The 23863-nt window shown below is 37.5% G+C and overlaps 1 protein-coding gene across 4 annotated transcripts in view; it reads right to left on the reverse strand.

The window, feature by feature from the left end:
- The window catches only part of LOC122801016 (schwannomin-interacting protein 1), a 1488345-nt gene that overhangs the window by 608588 nt on the left and 855894 nt on the right, over window positions 1–23863 (reverse strand). The window contains exon 1 of one of the 4 annotated variants that reach the window (XM_044070474.1): window positions 10149–10499. The exons of the other annotated variants lie outside the window; for them this stretch is intronic. Coding sequence (XP_043926409.1) covers window positions 10149–10181 — 33 coding nt within the window. The 5' untranslated portion in view covers window positions 10182–10499. Of the gene's footprint in view, window positions 1–10148; window positions 10500–23863 lie in introns of those variants that run through there. 4 annotated transcript variants of the gene reach the window in all.

The following is a 23863-nucleotide window of genomic DNA, read 5'->3' on the forward strand; positions in this document are numbered from 1 at the left end:
CTCCTGTTTGGTATCTACTTTTCTGAAGTACAGGCTAACACAGAAGGTCTTTGGCTAATGAAGTTCACAGATGACTGCAAACTAGGAGCCATAACTTAAACTCCTAACAATGTGGGCATCCTACAAAAGGGCCTCACGGAGACAGATGCCTGGTGTTAAAGCCATGGCCTCAAGCTCAGTGCCAAAAAGTGTATTGCCATCCCCTTTGGTAAAAACTCTGTACCCATGAGCTACCACATAGGTGGTAATCTACTTAATACAGAAAGTGTGATAACAGACCTTGTTACACAGGTGGACAGTAGTCTCTCCTTTGATAATCACATTGCCACAGTAGTCAGGAAGTCCTTCTATGTGGCACACCTCATCACAAAATGTTTCTCATCCAGGAAAAAAGAGGTCATTGTTCCCCTGTACTCGTCACTCATTAGACCCATCATAGAGTACAACTCCTCTTTTGGTATATATCTCACAAGACATCTACAACAACTGGAAAGGCCACAGAAATACCTCACAAAGAGGACTGCTGGCTTCAAACAGATGCCCTACACAGACCATCTCAAAAAAACTCCAGCTTTACTCTGTTGCATATCACCTACTCAGAGGCAATCTCTGCCTAACATACAAAGCTATATCAAACCCAGAGCTGTTGGACATGCTCCACTTAAAGAAATCCCAATCCCTCTGAGCTACATGCTCTAGGGACCTAAACCTTGCCACTACAATAAACAGAACATGCTGGAGAGATAGATTCCTGTCCCAGAGACTTCCCATACTCTGGAACAAACTACCTATCTATATCAAACAAAGCTCCTCATTAGCACTCTTCAAGAAAAATCTTGATGATTGGATGGGAAATAGGAAATTCACCCTGAGGATCACCTCTGTGGTTCTTCTCGACAGGAGCACAGGAAAATAATTTTCTTGGGTGGCGAAAGCCAGGGTACCTTTTTGGCTAGGCTTATATAGGCCCTAGGGCCAATAGCCTAGTACCTACCTATGAACCTATAAAAGTGGGACAAAGGCCCACAAATATGGACTATTTTAAAATATTACTCTTACAAACTTAGAAAGTTGGTAGAATAACAGCTTTTGCTTTAGCATGAATTTTCTGAAGGGTATGAATTCTGAAAGTAAAATGTCTGTGATTATTTTCTAACTTTAGTCTTTAATGATTTGCCAATAATTTGTCCGAAAACCACAATTTTATGAAAAACAGACCAAAAATATGAGGCAAAAATCTGGATATTTTACAAAAATCTGTACGGTTGAGAGGTATGGCTCAGATACAATCTTTATGGGTTGTACCAAGTAATTTAATTTCAGGATATTTTTCAAAGTTACCTGAACTGAGATTAACCTCTTCTCTTCCAGTATCCTCTGTTACAATATATTCATTTCAACAGTTACAATACAGTCTGACATACAGGTGCATTTATTTTCTGTCCATCAGGACCCACTGTTGGTACATGTTTAAGACAAGTAACTTTCCAAATACATTTTCAACACAAACACCTGTACAGATCAGTTTGATATATAAATGACATATAATTCTTTACAAAACTCCAGCTAGCTATGCTGGCATATGTTACACATCCACTGCCCTAGTCCTCCTGCCAAGATGGCACTAACTCACATCATCACAGATGCAACAGCACTTTCAGGTGTGGAGTGCAGTTCAGTGCTTGAAAGCACACTGACTCAACCATATCTGACTCAGCCCAACACAGTGATGCAGCTAAGCTCCATCACCTTACTAGCTCATTTATTAGCATGCTATGCTAATGCCAGAAACTTTTCAGTCCTGGCATACAAACTATGGTCAACCATGTAGGCTGTCTGCAGTCTCCAACATTTGCAAATGCTAATGTATGTTCTGAAGAATATGTTTGCAAACATTATGTACAGAGATCTATATATTCTTAATTGCAGCTTGAAATACTTGACTGTAACACACCCATGTTTAATGGATTCTGTTTCTAAAAATGTTTTTGCTGTTTCAGTTTGTGGTTTTCTCTAGTCTGCCAACTTGGTAAAGACAGAAGTTCATTCTGTCTTCTATAATACTTGGAGTGGCACCATATTATACTAAATTAGCTGCCCACATCAGTATCACCTACTTGAATGAGCAGACCTTACAGATGTGTAAGGGTGTGTAAGTGTATCTGTGTGCACATATAAACACACACACACACACACACACACACACACACACACACACACACACACACACACACACACACACACCTAGACATGTATTTTTTCTGTGGAATCACTGCTATGTATACCATATATAAGGTTGAGTAACCATACGTGTTCCAACCCTGCATGTGTGTCAGTTACACAAACAGCAACTCAGTGACTTCTCTCTCTCCCTGACAAACACTACAGGCATTGCAGAAATACAACTGGCACATTTTCTTTATTTCTTTTATTCCCCATACACACAATGCTTTTGCAGGATGTGTGTCAGTTACACAAACAGCAACTCAGTGACTTCTCTCTCTCCCTGACAAACACTACAAGCATTGCTGAAATACAACTGGCACATTTTCTTTATTTCTTTTATTCCCCATACTCACAATGCTTTTAGTGCAGTTCCATTAAATCCTGCTCATATGGTTGAAACCAGTCCTGCACAGGATAGCAGCAGTGCTTTATATTGTGACAGCACAGGGAGTCCGCATGGCAGGTAAGCCCATCAGAGCAGATAGCACAGATGTCATTAGATCATTTCCTCCTCTCACTGTGCTACCAATATCTAGCTGTGCAAGCCATGCACATATCTGCTTGCACCACAGACCTGGGAATGTGCACGGTGCTATGGTGCAGCACTATGTTGTGTGACACACATTTCTGAAATGTGAATCTGTGCTCATGAGTCTACATACTCCTTCTCAAGTGGACCAACCAAGTGATCATGGGGTTGCTTTACTGTTCACCAACCACAGGGCTCCAGCATGGTATACAGGGGAGAGTAGGAGGAATTTCCTGTTCTTCCTATGCAGGGACTATAAGGAATATCTGCTGGGGCATTACGGTCCTGTTAAAAAGGTCAGTGCCTGATTCATCTTGGCACAGGTGCTGTCTGATACAACAGGCATTACTCGCAGATGTCAACAGTGAAGACACCTCTTCAATTACTTGAACTGTCACCATGATCTGATCCTGAAATGGGAGCAGAGGTTTAGGAGATGCAGCCAGAGATATACTGTAAGTATTTTTCTTGCATGTACATTTCTCTCTTCTAGCTTTCAGTGCACTGTCCACCAGCTGTTAACAGTACTTACTTTGTTTTGCAGCTGCTATAGAAGGCAAAAGCAGCTCCCTATACTGTGGGGTATGTACATGCTGGATAGCATTCCAGTGAATAACTACAATGCTTTTCATGTCATATATGTGTATTATCATTTTCTTCCCACTGTGTTTAGTATATGCAGTCACAAGTAAGGCAGAAGAGGAAGTGGTGTGTCTACATTTACCTCAGTCTCACCTGCAGCTAATGCTAGGTCACTGGTATCCTCTAAGTCTGATTCTCAGGAGGAAAGGCAATGACTGCTCTACTGGAGATGACTGTTGGCTCATTGGTGCTTTCTGAATCAGCCTTTCAGGAGAGAGGGGTGAAGACTCTTGTGCTTAAAATGAGCAGGGATGTCACCTGTGGTAATCTAGTGGCAGGTGTAGAGGACAGTGGCTGCTGAGGTAAGTGGGCTGTGTGACACCCACAAGAGTAATATTGTGGATCTTCTACAGTGACATAGGTATTTATGTAAATGCCAGGTCTCAGATATCAGTAATACAGGGGAGCAACCGGCCTGTGACATCAATCTCCCAGATGCGTGATACCTGGGTATGTAGCCTGCTGGGGTAGTCAAGGTTCCACCATGCTGAGATAGTACAGCCACCACAGACTGTCTAATTTGTTATGTGGGCTTTTCCTTTGCATGCTGGTGATATCCTTGGCCTAATACATCCTTAACTAGTTTTTGGATACTTTGTGCGCCACACCACTGTTGAATTTATGCTGCACAAGTGCACTGATCTTTGCTATGAATCCTGGACTCATATGTGGCTAAACCTACTGCAACTATGTCAGGGCTCAGTGTCTTGGTGGTCCAGTCTGCTTCTGTGGTGATTCAAGTTTATAAATTATGCCACAGTTAAGTCCACATGCTATGACCAGTATGCACTTCCTATTTAAGAGACTGCTCTTTGCTTATGAATACTATAGCCACTTGCTGGGACTTCCATTTTACAGCCAAGCTTTATGTTGAATAGCTATATTATATGAGACTGAACACTAAATTGTCAAGGTTACCATAAACCACAAAGGAGAAAACAAAAGTAAGTTAAATGTGAACAATAATTATAAAGACCACGTTTCAGGACTTGTATGTTTTGGTTGTGCTTTAAGCTAAATGTTTTTTTAATGTGAAAAGCAAACACTAAAATGATGGCTGAATGACTGAAGCCCAAACTCCACAGCCTTTTATTCCCTGTATACAAGGACAAATAAAATATCCAAAAATGTTAGCACTCCTACACATGCACTAACACTTACCGTACTACACTATAGTAAAGATGTATTAACATTGGCTTTAATAAGCAACGCTGCAACCAACCACTATATAAAGACCAAGGATCCGAACAAAAAGGTAAAACATACAGCTAATTTCATAACAAAGCACAGGTTCTCTGCAGACTGATGCCAGTTAGTTTCTTAATGCTCAAATTTATCATAATTACGTTATCAGTTTAGCACATGGTTGAATTCTTAGTAAATCAAATTTTATTTTCTTGACAGTCCTGAAATGGGTTTCCTGAGGTTGTGCAACTTGGGAAATGGGAAAGATTCTTGAACCTCAGTGGTAGTATACTTGGTGACTGGCAGTGCGGGGCAGAACCCCTCCAATGGCTATATAGGGGGAGTACCCCCCTGCAAAAATTATGCTTTTATACTTAGTGTGATGTTTTGTGAGTTGGTGCATTCATGATATTACGTTGCTTAGATGTTTATCTTTTTACATTTGGGGTGCATTTGTACTGTCTGTCAATGAATTATTATGGATCCTACAGTGCATGGTTTCACTTCTCTTAAGCTGATTAAGCTATGCATAACCACAATTGTTCACTGTTTAGTTTTAAAGCTATTAATTAAGATGTAAGGCTTAATCAGCAGCCTTTAGCACCGTGAAAATAACAGATACATTTTTACTGCATTGGTTGATTTATGAAAAGGACCCTTCCTGATGTGTCCTATGGTTGGGCTCATCCTCTCTACCAATCAGCATTTGTTTTTTGTTTTTTTTTCTGGAATATCTAGCACTCTGGAATGGACACACAAACTGAACAATGTATGTCATTACATCATATGTTGTCTACAAAAACATACTCGCTACACCCACAACTGCTAGGTCACCCCTTGCTACTAGAATGTACCTTACTGCAAGTCAGAAACAAGTGAGTATTGGGAATCCACACTGCTGTCAAGTGATATATCAGTGTGCACTTGCCAAACTTAAAGGAAAATACAACAGCCAAGCCTGGAAGAAGGGTACTCATGAAAGGATCCCAAATCCATGAAAGAGTGTCTTCTTTGAAGAATATCTTAAATGGTAAAAATGCATCTTCTATCTAACATCAAAGAGGTCCTCTCGATGGTGCCTGTGGCTGGGCTGAATCCTAAGAAGTACATCCACCAGAGTGGAAGGAACCAGAGGTGCACACCAAGAATAGTCAGAAGGCCTGAGCCCATGGCTGTAGGCAGGGCATGTATCCTGTGAAAGGAACATAACAAGCTCAGTGGTTTGTGGCGACCAAGTCTGGAAAGGGCAGACTAACCAAGCAGTGGAGGCACCTTCTTCTACACAGACGCAGACAAGAACACACACAACAGAGACCGCATAATGCCCCATTAGGTAAAGGCAAATACAGACACTGCCACCTGAAGGAATCAGGAGACCAACCACTCCATCCACAGCACAACTATTTTGAGGTAATCCTCCAGGAATCATCATCACTTTCATGAGTGAGGGGGGGCATCATTTCTCCTTGCTCCCACCCCTTTCAAAGAACATTGAGGAGAAGGCTCTTTCCAAGGATAAAGATGACCTGCTCATTAGAAGTGGAATGACAAAGGCTGTCATATGAAACATGTAAGGTGTACCACCCTGAAAACCTGAAGTGTTGAGGTATCCACAGGGCATAGCAAGTGGGAAGTGATGCTACCCATAGATAGCATTGCCTGCCAAAGAGTCAAAAAAAAAAAAAATCAAAGGTGGACAGCCATGCCTGTTGGATGAGAGCACTACTCCATTAGATATAGAAAGATCTTCATGAAGGATTGGTTGCAGCCCTCTCAAATACAAAGGGGCTTACAGAATAGCTGGACCAGGCCTTCAACCCTGCTCTCTGTCAGGGACCAATGGTAGGAACAGATAGCCAGCAACAGGCATGCAAAACCATGACTGTGGTGGTAGAAGATGCTTCTCTATCCAAATGGCAAACCCGCATTGTTGAATTGAAGTAGAAGTTTCCTTCCAGAAGTTTCTGTTCCTCTTACTAGACCCATGTGGAAATAAGTGGGCTTTTAGAGACAACTTTCTCAGTCAAACACCAGAAAAGGAACCAATACAATTGTAAATCATCCTGACTTGGCCCAGGAATAGTTCCAAATGCCTTCCAGGGGCAAGAATGATCCAAATTCTCCCTCTGCCACCAATGGGGGATGCAAGGAAAATTGAGTTGTATCCCTGAACATTAAGATAAGATGATTATCAACTACAGAAACAGAACCTTCAGACCCACAGAAAAAAACACTTAAAACAAATATTGGGGCACCTTTCCTTCTGTCCTCAGGGTTCTGATCCACTAAAAAGAAGACAAAACCTGTCTCTGGAGAACCTACTCACTGGAGGTCCAATCTTCATCAAACCACAAAGTCCACGTTACCCCCAGAGGGGACTAGATGGGCAGACATGAAGGTTGGACAAAGGCTCCCTTTCACAAGAATTAGAGCAATCTCAGTGTTTTGTGTGTGTGTGTGTGTGTGTGTGTGTGTGTGTGTGTGTGTGTGTGTGTGTGTGTGTGTGTGTGTGTGTGTGTGTGTGTGTGTGTGTGTGTGTGTGTGGCACCTCCTGCCAATAAGCTTTTGTCTTCAAGAAAGAGAAAGTAGGTTCCCTGTAATAGAAGGGGACTCCCATATGCCACTGGCAAGGAACAACTCAGTAAACTACCTGTGATGTCCAAACAGTATAGGCAAAAACAAATGACTCCATAACATGCTAGGCCCACAGCCCCACCTCTGTTCCTAAAATATCAAGAGAGGTCCATGTAAGCTCTCTGCCTGCACCATCCAAAAACCCCAAAGAGAATGAGAGAACTGCAGTAAGGCAAACTTCCACCGTGTTTACAGGACTGCAGCAAAGCATACTTCCCTCATGTTTACAAGTATCTTCACCAATTCTGGGCCTCATCCATGCACCTCGCACTAAGGGGTCTAGACATATGAATGTGCAGATCCAGCCTCCCAAGGGCCTCAGCCAACTAGCTACACAGGATGTCAAGGCACCCTGAGGAGGGGGGTGCATCTGAGCAGTAAAAGGCCCAGGGTTACTCAGAGCTTGCACCACACCCAGGCTGAAGTTGTCAGGCTCATGCAACACTGACTCTTCACAGGGGTGGTACAATCAGCATAGAAAGCAAAAATATCCCTACCTAAAATTGTTCCACCTTGTGCAATGGCTTAGCTGAATCTTAGGCCACCTCACTAGTCTGCAACCAGGGATTAAGAAGATTCTTCATGAGAAGCCTTCCTAAAAATCATACACTCTGCAACCCACCTCCAGAGCAGCGACAAGGGGGCAAAGAGAGGGCATCCTCCTCCCTCTAGGCCTTTTCTTCTGTTTAGTCCAAATGGAAGAATTTTGCTTAACACTGTACGATTTTAAATATATCTCCTTCTGTTTCTAGTCTTCACCCGATTCCTTAGTCTCTATATTACTTCCTGGAATCTCTCCCACTATTTCCTTTGAGCACTTGGAGCAACATCTTAGGAAGTAGGGCACGGTAGCTACGTGTGAAAAAAAATACAGATTAATTTGGTCACTAATTCTCATCTTGTGAAAGACCAATGAGGTCTTTTTTAGGAGCCTGATACCACATACAGATTTTCTTGAAAGATTGCCAAGAGTGGCCTGTCAATCACAGATAGAAGCAACACGTGAAAGGCCAGATGACAATTCTGTCTGAGACAGTTATTGATGGTACTTGTAAATACAGTTCAGAAACGTAAGAAAAGCAAGAAGCTTTATAAGCAGTTACTGACTGGCAGAACATTTACAATTGCCATGAAGTTTTTTTTAATCTTTCTACAAACAAAATTCAAAGGGTGTAAGTGGAAAAGGCAAAGTAAGATACAGTGTTTTACTTATCTTCCATTATGCAAATTTGGGACTGAGCCTCCCAAAGTAATCTAACCCATTTTTTTAAATAAAACTATACTATACCATAAAATCAATGAACAATGTACCATTCAATTAAAATGGGGGGGGGGGGGGCAAAGAAAAAAAAACAGTAGCTCAGTAAATGGTGCATGGAAAATGCTACAACTATTTTGATTTTGACTACATCTGCTCAGTTTATGCTGTCAATGTTAGAGGTTTGTCTGCCAGGTATACACTTATAGCAAGACCATTCTCCGGTACCACCCATGCCTTAGAGAGTGGCAAAGAAAATACTAAAGCTACTGCAACTAAACACCAAATATTTGAACAGGTATGCAGGACAAATGGACAAAGCATTAACTAAGCAAAGTTTAAAATAAAAACTAGGAGAAGGGAGAGTGAACAGGAGCAACAAATCAATAACATCTGTTTGGACGTGACAACATGAAGCACTACGCCATGAGTTCTTAGGTAGTACCCGACCATTCTTCATCCATCAGACACTCAGACGTTGCAGCTTGCAAACTTATGTCTCCTGTAGTATTCCTGTTGTCTATAATTTAGCCAAGTACATAAAAACACAGAATTCACCAAGATGCTGTAGTCTGATTTTTTTTTTACACAACAGATATTAGGATCTTTTAGATCTTTTTGTATCATCATCAGCATAAACGCTATACTGAAGATGACTTATCGCACAGTATATTTTATTAAATTGAAATAAATATAGGCCAACTCTTTTCAAAAGCAGGTATGTTCTGGCACAAATATGCTACGGCAAGAGTTCCAAAGATGAATGTAGAACAAGAGAGCAAGCACAGGTGATGCTGGGTGAAAACACCTGTTTGATTATTATTTTGGAGTACATAAAAGCTACCTTTTGCCTGGTTTCTGGTTCCATACTCATCTTAAGAATAAATTAGAAACTCAATTGCAGTAAGCCTAACAATTCAGTGATTTGACAGATGTGGGAAATAAACTGAGAAGTGCAGTAACTTGTTCAAGGTCACTGAATGATCAATTAAGAGATTTCCTGGTTTATAGAGCCATGTTATAATGTAACCAAACTCATATACCTAAATAAACCACACTATTCTTACTAACAAACTAATGAAACAAATCCATTAAAAAGATAGCATCTAAATTTTGTATTAAAACCAAGTAATCAAAAAAATATTTCTGACAAAGTTCCTCCAGGCCAGGAACATAATCCTGCAATCTCAGTAAAACAAGGAACATATTGTAGTCATAAAAATTTAAAATGAAAATCCACTCCTATGTTTGCCACTTTATGTGCTATGTCATAAACACATGAAACAGCGCAATGAAAATGTGTATAAAATGAACAAAGTAAATCATAAATCAAGTTCTCAAATCTGAGAGAAGTGACTGTAAACAGATAAACACTAATAAACTACTTGTGTCGAAGTACTAGAACTTAAGAAGTGCTGTCTTCATTATGACACTTACAATAATTCTTTTACAAAACATTCTATGAAAGACACAAGAAAAATGTTATTACTTTAATATAGAATTAGCACTATGTCCCCAATAACCAGCTGCTACAGATACTGATGAGGCATGTATGAACTAAGGAAAAATGCCTCTTTCAAAATGCAGCACATAGTAAACTAAATACCCCTTCCATTACCCTCAGCAGCAGAAATGGGTATTATATGACGATACAAGGCATGCTGTTTCACTTACCTGCAGGCCCGTCCTAAAAGTGGAAAATGGCATTGGAAAAGTCCTACAAAGTCTCCTATTATTCTCCACCTGAGATAATTCGTAAATGAGTTCAAGGCTGCGGTATTCTTACTCTGTGCTGTAAAACACTTAGCAACTAAGGCAACTGGGAAGAGACTGCAGGTGGGCTGTCTCTGTTTTCAAGCATTCTGCTATTACCCACTTTCAGTGTCCCCTCACATGTTGTCCACCTTTGACATGCAGTCCAGTCCGTAGATGGGATGCTCTTACAGATGTATTAAACCCGAAGGGTACCCTGCATTCAGTAACTGAAAGGTGTCTAGTTTGTGAATGTAAGTGAGTAAAAACTCTTTACCCGAGATGTAACACAGATATCCACTGGTTTTAAAATACAAATTAATAAAACACATTATTTAGCTAAAAAGACACCTATAAGCATTTAGAAGTCCAACATTGGAAAACAATGACCCCTGCTTTTATCCAAGCAAACCTAAAATTTGATCCATAACTAATGGACATTGTTGGCAAGCCAGCATGAAACAGTGCTGTTTTTTTTCCAGGTAATATTCAGCTGATTCAAAAGGAATATGGACGCAGGTTTCATAAGACTTGCAGTACTTCTTCAGTAATGCTGCTATAACTCTCAAAGCTACTGGAAAAATGAAGGCATCTCTAATCCTAGCCTAGAAGCAAAGACAAAACCTCCAGGTTCTAACTTTCTTAATTACACAGTTACAATTCAGGGAAACAGCAAATAACTTCTACAGTAATCTCTGGCAGCTGTTTAAAGAACAGACAGGAAATTTCATGCTGATGTTGGTCATCCCCCAAGTATGATGAAGTCAGTGTCTGATTTTAGAAATGCAGTTCCTACTTGTAGTTTTCCCAAGGCTGAAGGATTCACACAGTAATCAGACTGGTACAAACAAACTAAGGTACAACTCATGTCAGTTAAATATGGGTTTCTGTTCAACTGTCTGACTCCTTTCACTCTAATTAACAGTCATAAACATTCAACCAGTCACGTGGCACATGTCAAGAAAAAGTCAGCAAACAATACCACTGCTGGCAGTTCAAACTCTACAGCTGTCAAATTATAATCTATCTATGAAGCACCATATTTAAAGCACAACATGTGATTTCGAAAACACTGTCCTAGGAAAGCATAAAGCACCCATATTTAAGAGACAGCGTGTACAGCTTTGAGATCAGGTGTTAAAAGTTTCATAGAATTTGCAGCTGAAAGAACACTTTTTTAAAGAGAATCTGTCATGAGCCTTTAGTTAAAGGAAAAATGCATTAAGTTTGAGATTTCTGTGTTCGTGTGGGCAAAAAATATTAATGGAAATAATGCATGTTTTCAAGTTTAATATGAGTCAGTTTCCTCCCATAATGTACTGATGACAGCAAGACTGAAATGATATGTGGTGTCAGCCTGAACATACAAAGGATGCAATGCTAACAATTAAAAACAGTTTGCATGTCTTAGTGCGTATCAGTTCAATAACATGCCTTCAGTCAGTGAAAGCTGGATAAGCATGGGAGTAAACAGCATGAAAAGAAAAGAGAGTAGTTATTATCAGGTGTGTCATTCATCAACAGATAGAACACTGGGTACCTTTATATGTGCATGTATATAAGAGCGTATACAATCTGTACATACATACATATATATATATATATATATAGATATAGATATATATATAGATATATACATACATACATATATATGTATATATATATATATATATATATATATATATATATATATAAAAATGTGTGTGTGTAAATATCACATAAACACAAACACATGCTGTTACATATAATTAGTTTTGGGGAGTTCTTTGAAGAACCGACTATACCGATCTGGTAAAGGGGTTTATATCAGAAGATCGAAACTCTAAAATTTAGAGTGAACACTCTTTAATCGAATTGCTGGGCCGTTGTTGGGACTTTACAATTTCCTCCACTGTGGTGCGATCTCGGAGTTGGTATATTTAAGTGGGGGGATGTGATTTTTTTTTTTTTTTTTTTTTTTTTTTGGAGCAGCGATTTTTTTCCCTGGGGAAAAATAATCGCTGTTCCGTATGTTTGGTATTGTGTGGTTTTGAGTATTAGCGTTCGATTAAAGAGCATTCGCTCTTTTGTACTTTCGATCTTCTGATATAGACCCTGGTAAAGTACTACAACTTTTCATCTCTTTTACTTTGATGAACTAGGATTTACTATGTATCCAGAGACTGTTAGATAGATCATACATTCCTGCTTTAATAAATAGTAATAATCACTTTGTTAAAGCTCAACATTTTCCTGTTTTATTGGGCTATTTAAAACTGGGAATGGCAACTTAAGTAACTTTACAGATCCACAGGTACCCTGCAATCAGCTGGAATTTTGCCAAAAGATTAGTCCTTCTGCTTTGTCCTCACTGAGTGCTAAGGTAGTCTCCACCTTCCCCTCAAGCTTGAATTTGATTAAGTAAGCAATCGGATAATACATTTATTTATTATTTATTTTATATTTGTTGACCGGGTTTGTCCGACTGGGCTACAAATGCCCATTTTCAGCGGAGGCCCGAGGAGAAGAGCTCCAACAGAAAATAGAAATTGTACATATTGAATGCATATAGAAATACGTTCATCAGTACCACAGATTACTGCATTACAACGTCACACATTACATTCATCAGTACCACAGATTATTGCATTACAGTGTCATACATTAAACTGTGGCAAGTGAAATACATAGAAATACATTAATCAGAGGGATACGTTCATAATTACATATTATATACATAATAGTGCAATAGTTACATAGCTGAAATATTTTACTAGTTATGTTTGTACAGTGATGTACCAAGAGGAGAAGATAACGTAGTAAGTTTGTTTATTGAAGGGAAGGAGGAGAGAAGAGAAGTAGAAGGTTATAGGGGAGTGTTTACGGGGGATACTTACATTGGCAAGTCCATTTTTCATGAAGCTATTTTTTGTAGCAGTTTTGAATTGATTGGGATGTTCAAGGGATATTATATCAAGTGGTAGGCTATTCCTATATATATATATATATATATATATATATGTATATATATATATATATATATATATATATATATATATATATATATATAAATAAATGAATGAACAAACCTTTATTTTTTTTTAATTTACTTATTTTCCAAGTTTTTATTATTTCATATTTAAGACAGGTATACTGTGGACCATTTTTAGGTTTAAGCATTTCCATACGTTCTTATTATGTTTTATAACATGCCCTTTTTACCTTTGTGTTTGTAGTCTGTTTTAAATGACTTTTATTGCCCTGTTTCTTTTAAATTATTTACTATGTCATATTTCATTTCAATGTCCCAGTCTTGAAACCTCCAAACTGCCTCCATTGATGTGACATCTCTATTACACTGTTAATATAGCATTGCTTTTCCATCATCTCTGTATTAAGAAGGGTCGCTGGGTGGGGAAACAGGCAGGGTTTGGACACTACATATTATGATCTGGGCAGTCTGTTGTCTTTTAAGGAATGAGACATAGTCTTAGGGTGATCATCTTGTTTTCATGAGACATCTCAGCAGTCAAACCAGCTTAGACCCTTAGGGTACCCTGCCCTCACATGGCCTCACTGGGAGCTCTATTATTTAATATTAGGTCCTTAAGAACAAATCCTGAATTTAATAATAGACAGTAATCACACAATGTTGGTATTTAATAAGTTTTACTTATGTTTTCTTAGTAAATTATTTACTTATAATTCCTCTGAGATTTACTTCACAAAAATTCTTCAGAATGTTTATTAATATCTCACCAGTGAAGTGGGCATGTTTAAGTAAATATACAGTAGAGTGAGATGAAACAAAAGAGGCACATATGCTATTTTAAAGACCAAAGAGGTGACAGAGCAAGAGCATGATGAGGGTTAAGACAAGACAGACTGGAAAAATGCAGGTGTAGAGGTGGCAGAGGGAGTCATGTTGTATTTGCTGTAAAGAATGGGGACTGAGAGGGAGAGAACTGTGGAAGCATGTAAACTGCGATTATCTTGTAAGAAAGTTGCATCTAACGTGTAGTGTGCAGGGATCAGAAGCATTTTGTGAGTCATTTAGAAGACAGCTGCAGGCAGAAGAGACAAGGATCTCCTCTTTAAATGCCCTATGATCAGGTAAGGAAATTGTCTGACCCGAGATTTAAGACAATAAAATGTATATAAGCTTACGTTTACTAGCACTGACTTGTGACCATTTTCCCTTGAAAAATTCCCAACTTTACTTATAACTGCCAGCAGATAAACCACCATTTGTGTTGTGGTGGTGTCATTTACTATATGGCAAGGGTGATACAGAGCAAGTCGGTATATTTGCTATGTAAGAAGAAGGTTTCAGTTGCTCCTTAAGAATACATTACTTTGCAATTAAGTTTTGTTCAAAATTTTGAAACTTTTCAAACTTAACAGACTTGATGTTTTCTCAGAAGGATCCTCTTTGAAGCATATTTTATTTTACATGAAGATGTCAACTTCCTGAGCACATTGTCTCACATCTGACTGAAAATGTATGGTATTAAAATCATCTTAACTTTTCCTTAAGGAAATACAATCAACAAGAATCGGCTTTCAAGGTGGACGAATTTCAAAGAAAATTAGATAATATTTAGGAGGACATCACTCAAAAATAAGGTCCTCAAAATCCTTACTAAGCCGACAAGTACAGCAGAAGCATAACTATCAGATATGAATGACAGACTAAATGCAATGGAGATGCATAGGGACTTTGTTTTAAAGTAAAATACCAAACTGTTGGATAATTTGGAAGACTAAGGGCACAGGTTTAGAAGAAAACACCACCAAAATATTTCCTTACCCGAAAAGGTAGACGGTGAGATATTGAAAATGTTCTTAGTACATGGATATCTAAAGTACTAAAACCACAATAATGCCTTTCCATGGAAATTAAGTGTATAGTCCCTTTGCTAAATCTTCAATACAATAGAATGCTCCAATCACTGTTGTTGAATTTTGTCTTTCTTAGACAAAGATGTAATATGATGCAGGACTGAAAACAATCTGGAGGAATCCCACAGTTAATGATGACAATAGCCAAATTAAATGGGACAATTATTATAATAATAAGACTGTACAGGAATGCAGGATATTATTTAAAGAACTTAAAGAAAGCCGAAGTGTACCAAAAAACATCTCTTATTTCCAATCAAATTAAACATTTTCCTGCCTAGTGGGTAAACAATCTTCCATATTCTAGTAGAATCTGTTTCCTAAACTAAAGATTCTGTTATAACTTGGTCTTCTCTTAAAAGGCATTCAAATCTGGTGTCTAGAAAAGTAAGACTATGAAAAACTGAAGCTTTCAATATCTTCAGTATAGAAAAACACTGCGTTTCTTTATCTTTCTTTTGTTTAGTTGTCTCAGCATTCTGCTTTTATGACACTTAAAAATTATCAACTTATATATCTGAAAATATTTAAAAATAGTGTCATACCTACAAATCATATCAAAGCTAAATAAGATTATAGCAAAGAAGAAACAAGATTCAACACAATATGTCTCAGGTGAATCCATTTTATCTGATCTGTGTTAGAATGCATTCTGATTTAAATAATAAGACCACTTAGGTAGGTTAGTCAAGTATATTTCTATTTTACATGGATATCATCTTTCTTATTTTTCCTAGAAGTTCAACTTGGCTTCATAAATCTATAATTATTAATCTTTATGTTAATTTGCCTTATTAATGTAAATAAACAAATGTTCTGCTCTTTATGTAATAACCATACTAAATTACAAAAGTGAAAGAATAATGTTATCTCTTATTTCATAGGTTTATAGGTAAGTACCAGACTAGCTGTCTTTGCTTGCCATTTTAAGATTAGCCAGTTTCACTTTTTGTGCTCAAAGTAACCTATCACATTTGGTTAGAGATTGACCTTTCCTATTCCATGGTCAATAATTATATATTATCCCTAATGACAATAACTGGGATGGCAGATACCTTTAGGGTATGTGTGCATGGGGTACAGCATTTAGAAGCATGATTCAAGAAATGTTGCTGATCCCTTCCCCATTGTGAATGCACTAGATATCTGTTTCCCATCCACAGATCCAAGTTGTGCTTGAATATGGACAGGGATGAACTTTGTTTTTTTTGTGGATAGGGAGTCTGTTCCAGAGAGCAGTATCCTCTGCAAAATATATACCTGTTCCTCCAAACTATTCTGTTAATGTTGCAGAAGAGGTTTATACCCCTGGACTGAGCATTTTTGATGCCATGTGACTTACTGATGTGCAGTAAATCCATCAGTGCTGGGTTGGAGGATGCCTTGTATACCAGACACAGGGCACCTCCTAGCAGTCGATAGAATACTGAATATAATGTCAGGGGTTTGAGTTGGTCCTTGAAGAACATATTGTTTAGGCCTCCTATCATTTTAGTAAGGTATCTCTGTGGGAGTTCCAGTTGTTGCATGTGTCTGCATAGATACATGCCAAAGGGGTCATCATATTCAATGATTTGCCTGTTGTCCCACTTTACTCAGTCCACATTAGAGCAATCATTATATTCAATGACTGGCCTAATAAGGGCTGAGTAAAGGGGGAGAATGACATCCCTAAATCTAGACACAATCCCTTTGTTTATAAGCAGTACAATACAGAAGGTCATTCTTACAACAGTGAACACTTGTTGCTCAAAAGTTTGGTAACTGCACACATAAGTTCCCAAACCCCAAACAACTAGTTAATCTCTTAGGGACATATCATTAATGTGGTAGTTCCCTGGGATAGATAACTTCCCAAAGGATACAATAATGCATTTTTTGGCATTTAATTTTATTCCATGATTTTGGCATTAGTTATTTATTTGGGATAAACCTTCCTGTAGGATGGCTAAGTCATTTTGGGATCTAATAACTTCTCCTAGCTTGCAGTCATTTGCAAACTTTGTCAGCCAGAGCCTTTGATATTGGCCTTTACTTCAAAAAAGTAAATGTAAAACAGTAGTGGTCCCAGCACAGAACCCTGGAGGACTCCACTGGTGACAGGTATTTCTGGGAATCAAATCCAAGACCTCCAGCAAACTGTGCCACTTGACAAACAAGTGCCTCTGGAGAAATAGGTGTTGTGTTTTCCATTTACAGCCATATACTATCAACTAGGAAACCAGCAGTATGGGGATGAAGGTCAAATTAAAAAAAAAAGTCCCTGTTTCAGTGACATCAGCATGGTATGCTGGAGGTGATGGGTTCAAGAGAATGAAAACCGTTTCTGATCAAAAGCAATGTTAAGTTATCTAATATAAAGAGAGAATAGAAACATTATATAAGTATAAGACTAATCCTTCATAACTTTAAGTTTAAAGTTATGTAAAAATAGGAATCTGGAAGTAAGCATTTATAACAATGAAAAACACATCACTGATTTAAAAATAAACAATTAACAGAGGAGACTATATATATTAATGGTCTTATAAGTCTAAGTGAGATCAAAGATCAAATTAAAAATTTATAAAATGTTAAAAGTTCTATGTCTTCATGGCATTCTTCCTGAAATACATAAAGTATGATTAAAACATTCATATCTACACATACTTTTAATAATGACATTAAAAGTTACAAAGCCTATCTTTGGGGAACTGTTCTGTTACTGTTCCTGTTATGAAACAAAATAAAAACCCAGTATTTTGAAATTCATACCGGTCTATTGTTAAGAGACAAACTCAGGTTAATATTAAAAGAATCACAATAACAAAAGATCATGTTAATGTTAAAACTTTAACTATTATTGGTCTGCCTGTAGACAGGGTGTTTAAGTTTTAAGACTGGTTTAGGTAAAGTCAGAAAGGTTTAACTTCCAATTACACTTCAGTGATACAATGAAATATGTATTATGATTAAAGTATATTAAGATTGGCTATTTTATTTTACAGCAAATTTAAGTTTCTAAAGGTGCAAAACAATGCTGCATTATATCTTCATTATTGTTTGGTCTAGCACTGGAACCATTGTCTAAACCTATGAAGAAGCAATGGTCTAGCAAAAGACTATTTAAGTACCAATTCATGTCAATCTACAATAGTCCTGTTTCCAGACAATATTTCATTAACTGTTTCAAACATTAATAAGTCCACTGCTCATACTACTGTCCTCTTTGACTGATTTAGAAAGCTAAAAACCTAAAATTCAATACTAATAAAATAAGACTTTTGCTAATTAACCAAATGATCAATGATCCCGTTGAGGAAAATTTACAATTATAATTGGAATTCTAGATAAACACATTTATGTAGATGTATTAAGGAATAGGGAAAGTATAGCTCAATGTACATGTCCAATGTGCCTTTTCCCAGTTCAGCAACTGCTCTAAGACATTGCTGTATGGTCCTCTACCACAAAGGCATACAAGACCAAGTAGGACTAGCCCCACAGCCATTCTGAATGGTAGTGAATCATTCTGAAGGGAGAGGCATATGCTAATTAGTCATGCACTCTGTCCCTGTAGATGCCTACAGGAAAGCATCTACATGGTCGACCCTACCATGTTTCAGTTTTGAACATGGCCAAAATAAATATTTAAGAGGGAACCTTATTCAGTTATACAGGGCATTTTGAGACAACTACCTCTGAGCATGTTTGGAGTTTACAAAGAGTGGTAGAGCAGGACCGGACAACCTGTGTAGGAAGTTTTATATGAATGAAAGAGGTACTAATCCATTCTCTGACTGAGTAACTGATGCCTGGAGTAGACTACCAAATTATCTTACAGCAAACACTAGTCCATATAGTTCTTATGAACAGCCTGGGTACTTTTTTTGAAGGATGACTATTTTGGTATCTTAGCAGGCTAGAAAGGCATTATTATCTATGCCTGAAATATCTGTATGCGGTATGCATGTATATCTGTAATTCCACCATCATATATACAAGCTTAGATAATGAACAGAAAATTAGATGAAACCTTAGTTGAGAACAACTGATCTCCAACAGGGTGTTAATGTACAATGTGTGCCTGATAAAAAGGAAGTCTCTGGCTTTAACAACATGAAGCACAGACAGAAAAAAAAAACTGGCACCATCTTGACTTACCTTCCTAAACATGGCTTACTAGTGATTAGTTTGGGGGGAGAAATGAATAATAAATACATAACAAGGCAGATCAACAGTAATGGTCTGCAGAAAAAGTAGTTACAAGCACCTTCCTTTTCTTTTCCCCTTGCTAACAATGGCTCTTAAAAAGCTACAGTTAGCGAAATGGAAAAATAAATCCGAAGTAACTCAAATACCTCTGTGATTGTGCGTGCATTTGTGTGTATGTGTGTGTGTGTGTGTGTGTGTGTGTGTGTGTGTGTGTGTGTGTGTGTGTCTGTGTATATGTGAGTAAGGTTTGCACTGCATCTGACAGCAATCTGACAGCAATGAACTAAAATTCATTACAGTGGTTATTGTTTAAGAAAAATGTATTCATTAGATCACAGCCAGACACCAAAGCTGCACACAATCAACAATGTAAAATGCTTGTGTGTATGAAGGGGTGAGTTGCAATGCTTTGCAGGTACATGTCTAACATCATTGACCTAAAATAGATTACCAGTAACATTATTTATGTATTTCCATAGTGTGTGTGTAAACACTGGTAAGTGCTTACATAAATTATACTTTGAATGCAAAATACCTCCTCCAACAACTTTGAAACATTAGTTGGAGCAACTATTTTACATCAAAAATATAAAAAACAAATAGTAAGACAAACAAAGTAACTTAGCTTCCATGTGTGGGGAGACCCTCCCCCTGTGGCATCATACCTCACAACACCCCTGGGCTGTATGTTTCCCTATAATGCTCGATTTGAATGGTGTTATTGCTTGTTTGCTTGTCTACAGTGTTAGGACAAGCAGCAGTTTACTGCATAATGTCCATATCAGCAATTATCTGCACATCATGCTAGTAAATGCAATCCAGAGACATGCAGATTAGCTGGTAATGAGGTCTTATCTCATCGCTGATAACATGTCTTTGAATCGCGAATGGTCACATTATAGGAGAGAGGCCTTTTCATCATAAGTTGCATGACTTGTGCTAGGCCAGTTCATGAATCCCCAGGATTATTTTTGTTTAATTTAATAACAAAATCAACTTTATATGATATCATTATTTTAAACTATCAGAAAATTATCATTAACTTTAATAAAATTAATTAATCAAAATGTAATTTTCTATAGGGAATCAACTTTATTTAATTAAAATTACTATTTCACCTAAATTATTTTGACATGAAAGTATGTAATTTTTTTTCAATGTAGTATATATATCAAATTAATAAACTGATATTGCAATTCTCTGGTCACCAAAGAAGAAAAGAATTTCTCTAAAAATTCACGTATCATCTTAAAGAAAAAAAGGATATTTGGTTTTCTGAAACAGCATCATAGATGACCTTTTATCTTCACAGTAATAGTCTACTAGCTTAATAATACTTACGCTTCTAGTTAAAAAGCTGTATGTATGTCATTAGGTGTTAACAAAAAGCACATGAATACAACTCATGTATTCTATCAATTAATAATAAAATTGTTTTGCTTTTCTCTGTTTTCAAAACACTATTTCTACTCCAAATGGTTTTACTTATTAGACGCTATAATGAACGCTTTTACATTGTTTACCCATAAAGATACAGTAATTAAGATTGACAGTGCTCCAGTTTCCCAGTTAATAATGCTTCAGGTTTTACTAATGTGAATAATGACTGCAAACTGATTTATTGGTGGGATAAAGCATTATGGTTTAGTTTAATTGTTGGCAAACCTCTACAACTTTGTCAGCCTCTGAAACACAAGCTAGATTTAAGATTTATAGGGATGACAGGCTTGGCATACAAAGTTTGAGAAGTTTTATTATTTGTAAATTAAAGACATTCCTTTAATGAATACCAGAATAATTTTATGTTGTTGAAGTTATTTTTGTTAATCTTAAATAATGATTTTCACTCAATATCATAACTATAAATTTAATTTATTACTTATTTTACATTTGTTGACTGGGGGAGCCTGACTGAACTGACAGCCCTTTTTTCAGTAGAGGCCCAAGGAGAAAAGCTCCAGAAATACATTTTGACAAGCATTACATTCACTTTCATATTTGTTACATATAAGAGTATAGTAGTTGTGGTTAAACAGTAGTCTCAAATAGCATACAAAAATACATTTTGACAAGTACAGCATTCAGTTTTTATGTAAAATCTTTAAGACTACAATGCCTTTTGAATACTGGAGCTTTGTATTAAAGGCCAGGATTCAGGAAACATATAACACACTGTGCAATCCAGTCTGCAGCAAGATTGCACTGTGCATTACACTGCAATGAAGGTTGTGGTTCATAGCACTGCACCAGTCTCACTGATGAAGGCTGCATGCAAATACAGCTATCCTGACAAATAGCTAATGCTAACTAGCCATGCCCCATTCTCCAGAACTTTCCACACAATCACAATAATATGGTAGAGTGATTCAAGGAATAGCTCTACTGTGCTGTTTGGGGATTGAAGCAAAAAAATGTGGTTACTTTCTTTTGACTGTGTACACCAATTCATTCCTGTGGCAGGAGTACGGCTTTTCCTACCATGGCAGGTATGTACTGCAAAGTTGCATGTGTTCATATGTGTATGTGTGTCAGCATAAGACAGAGAGAAAAAAGACTGAGTATGTGTGTATACAGAGGCAAGATTGCAGCTGTCTTGAACTCAGGTGTGTGTGTGTGTGTGTGTGTGTGTGTGTGTGTGTGTTTATGCAGTGGCATGATTGCAGATGTCTGGATATGTGTAAGTGCATGTGTGTGTGTGTGTTCTTGTATGCTTGTGAGGGTATGTGAGTGCACACATGTTTGTAGGTAACTGTGGGACTGTATTGTGAGTGCTAGCAGGGGGAACACAAGCAGTTGTCTGTAATAAACCACTAATGAAATGCTGTTCCCTGAGGCTTTATCATGTCTCGGAATCACATTATGTCATCATGTCTCTGAATCACATTATGTCATCATCACACTGTTGGGTACTGAGGTGTTGCCTAAACAGCAGTGGAATCAATCATTTTTATAAATCCCAGTCAAACTGTTCATATCCTAATCTTAAACTTTCTGGTGAAGTCATAATTAATTAAAAAAAACTTCTGTTAGTAGCATTTAATTTTGGTCTTTGGTAGTTGTTTTCATAACAATCTATTCCTAGATCCTTTGCACTCCTTACAGGCTAGGAAGAATGTTTAACAAAAATAAGGAATGTTGAAAATATAATCTATATGTAAAAACACACCATGCAAATGATTTATGATTGTGAGTCACTCAGGCAATATTGCTGCAGTGTTCAGGCTTTTGCTGAATCTTTGTGGCCATTTTTAAATTGGATAAAGATTTGGTTTTAATGTTCTCATACCTTTTCATGTGTAAAAGTGGACCAAAAATTATTGCTGTTGTTAACATTAGCATGTACACGAAAAGCGATAATTAAGAAATGGGACATTCCTGCTTCTGTTACACGTAATGATTTTTACATATTAAATTGCTTTATTACAGAGAAATCAATGCAATTATCTTTAGATCAAGAGCAATGCTATCAATTATAAATTCTGACCTGAGAGAGCATCTGCTTCTGCATGGAAAAATACAGTACGTGTTGTGCACTCTGGGTCTACAATAGACATTTCCTTTGATTAACATTCTCATACAGAGTTAATATATTTATTTGCACAATATGAGGAAGCTTAATATTTTAATTAATTAAACTGAGATTATGGGAATTATGCAAACGGTAACCGTGTCTGTTCACATTTTGTTTGCTACTCTGCATTTTTCACAGAAAAATATCCATATCCTAAAATGATTGGCTGCTTTAGTTACATACAACTGTTTACAGATGCCCCTAAACACCTTCAACTCAGCAAGCAGGATTTTATGTAGTTCTAACTGTTACACTTATTGCAACATGACAGAAATAATAAGCCATGTTCCTCCAACGGACTATCTCTGGTTTATACGTGTTCACACATTCAGTTATTGTCAGGGTTATTTACACTCTAATTTATTATAGAATTTCTATTATTTTACAGGTATATTGAGAAGGGGTTGCCAGCTGTGTAATTACTGACAGAATCTGATATAGACTACATGATGCAAAACAATCTGCAGCTTTATTTAGGTAACTCTACATAAGCCATAAAAGCTCAGCTAAGTACAGCTGTTTACTTCAAGAGTCAACATGGAAGCTTTGATCTTAAGTGACTTGCTTGAATTTAGCCAACTTACAAATGAAGAATAAAAGAATTAAACCCCGGTCTGTAGGATTTTGCTGATTTCAGAGCTCATCTGCTTCTGCATGGAAGAATATATTACATGTTGCGCATGCCTGGCCTACAATATGAGCCTTGCAAAGGGCTGATGCATTTGTAACATATGCATGGACCCACTTACAGTTTTTTAACTCTTGACTCAGAGTACATGCAGACTGTTGTTGCTTGTCTTTTTGGCTTTTCCCGGTTAGGGGTCGCCACAGCGGAACTCCGGTCCACTAATGATTGGCAGTCAATTTTTATGGTGCCGAGTTGCCAGCCCGACACCCAACCTTCAGCGAAGGCACGCCCATTTGCACATGTCTTTCGGAGGCCACTCGACCGTGGGGAGGACATGCAGACTCCACACAGAAGGCACTCCCC

The sequence above is a fragment of the Protopterus annectens genome, chromosome 4.part1 (assembly GCF_019279795.1).
Source record: "Protopterus annectens isolate FY-2018-M chromosome 4.part1, PAN1.0, whole genome shotgun sequence".
NCBI lineage: Eukaryota > Metazoa > Chordata > Ceratodontiformes > Protopteridae > Protopterus > Protopterus annectens.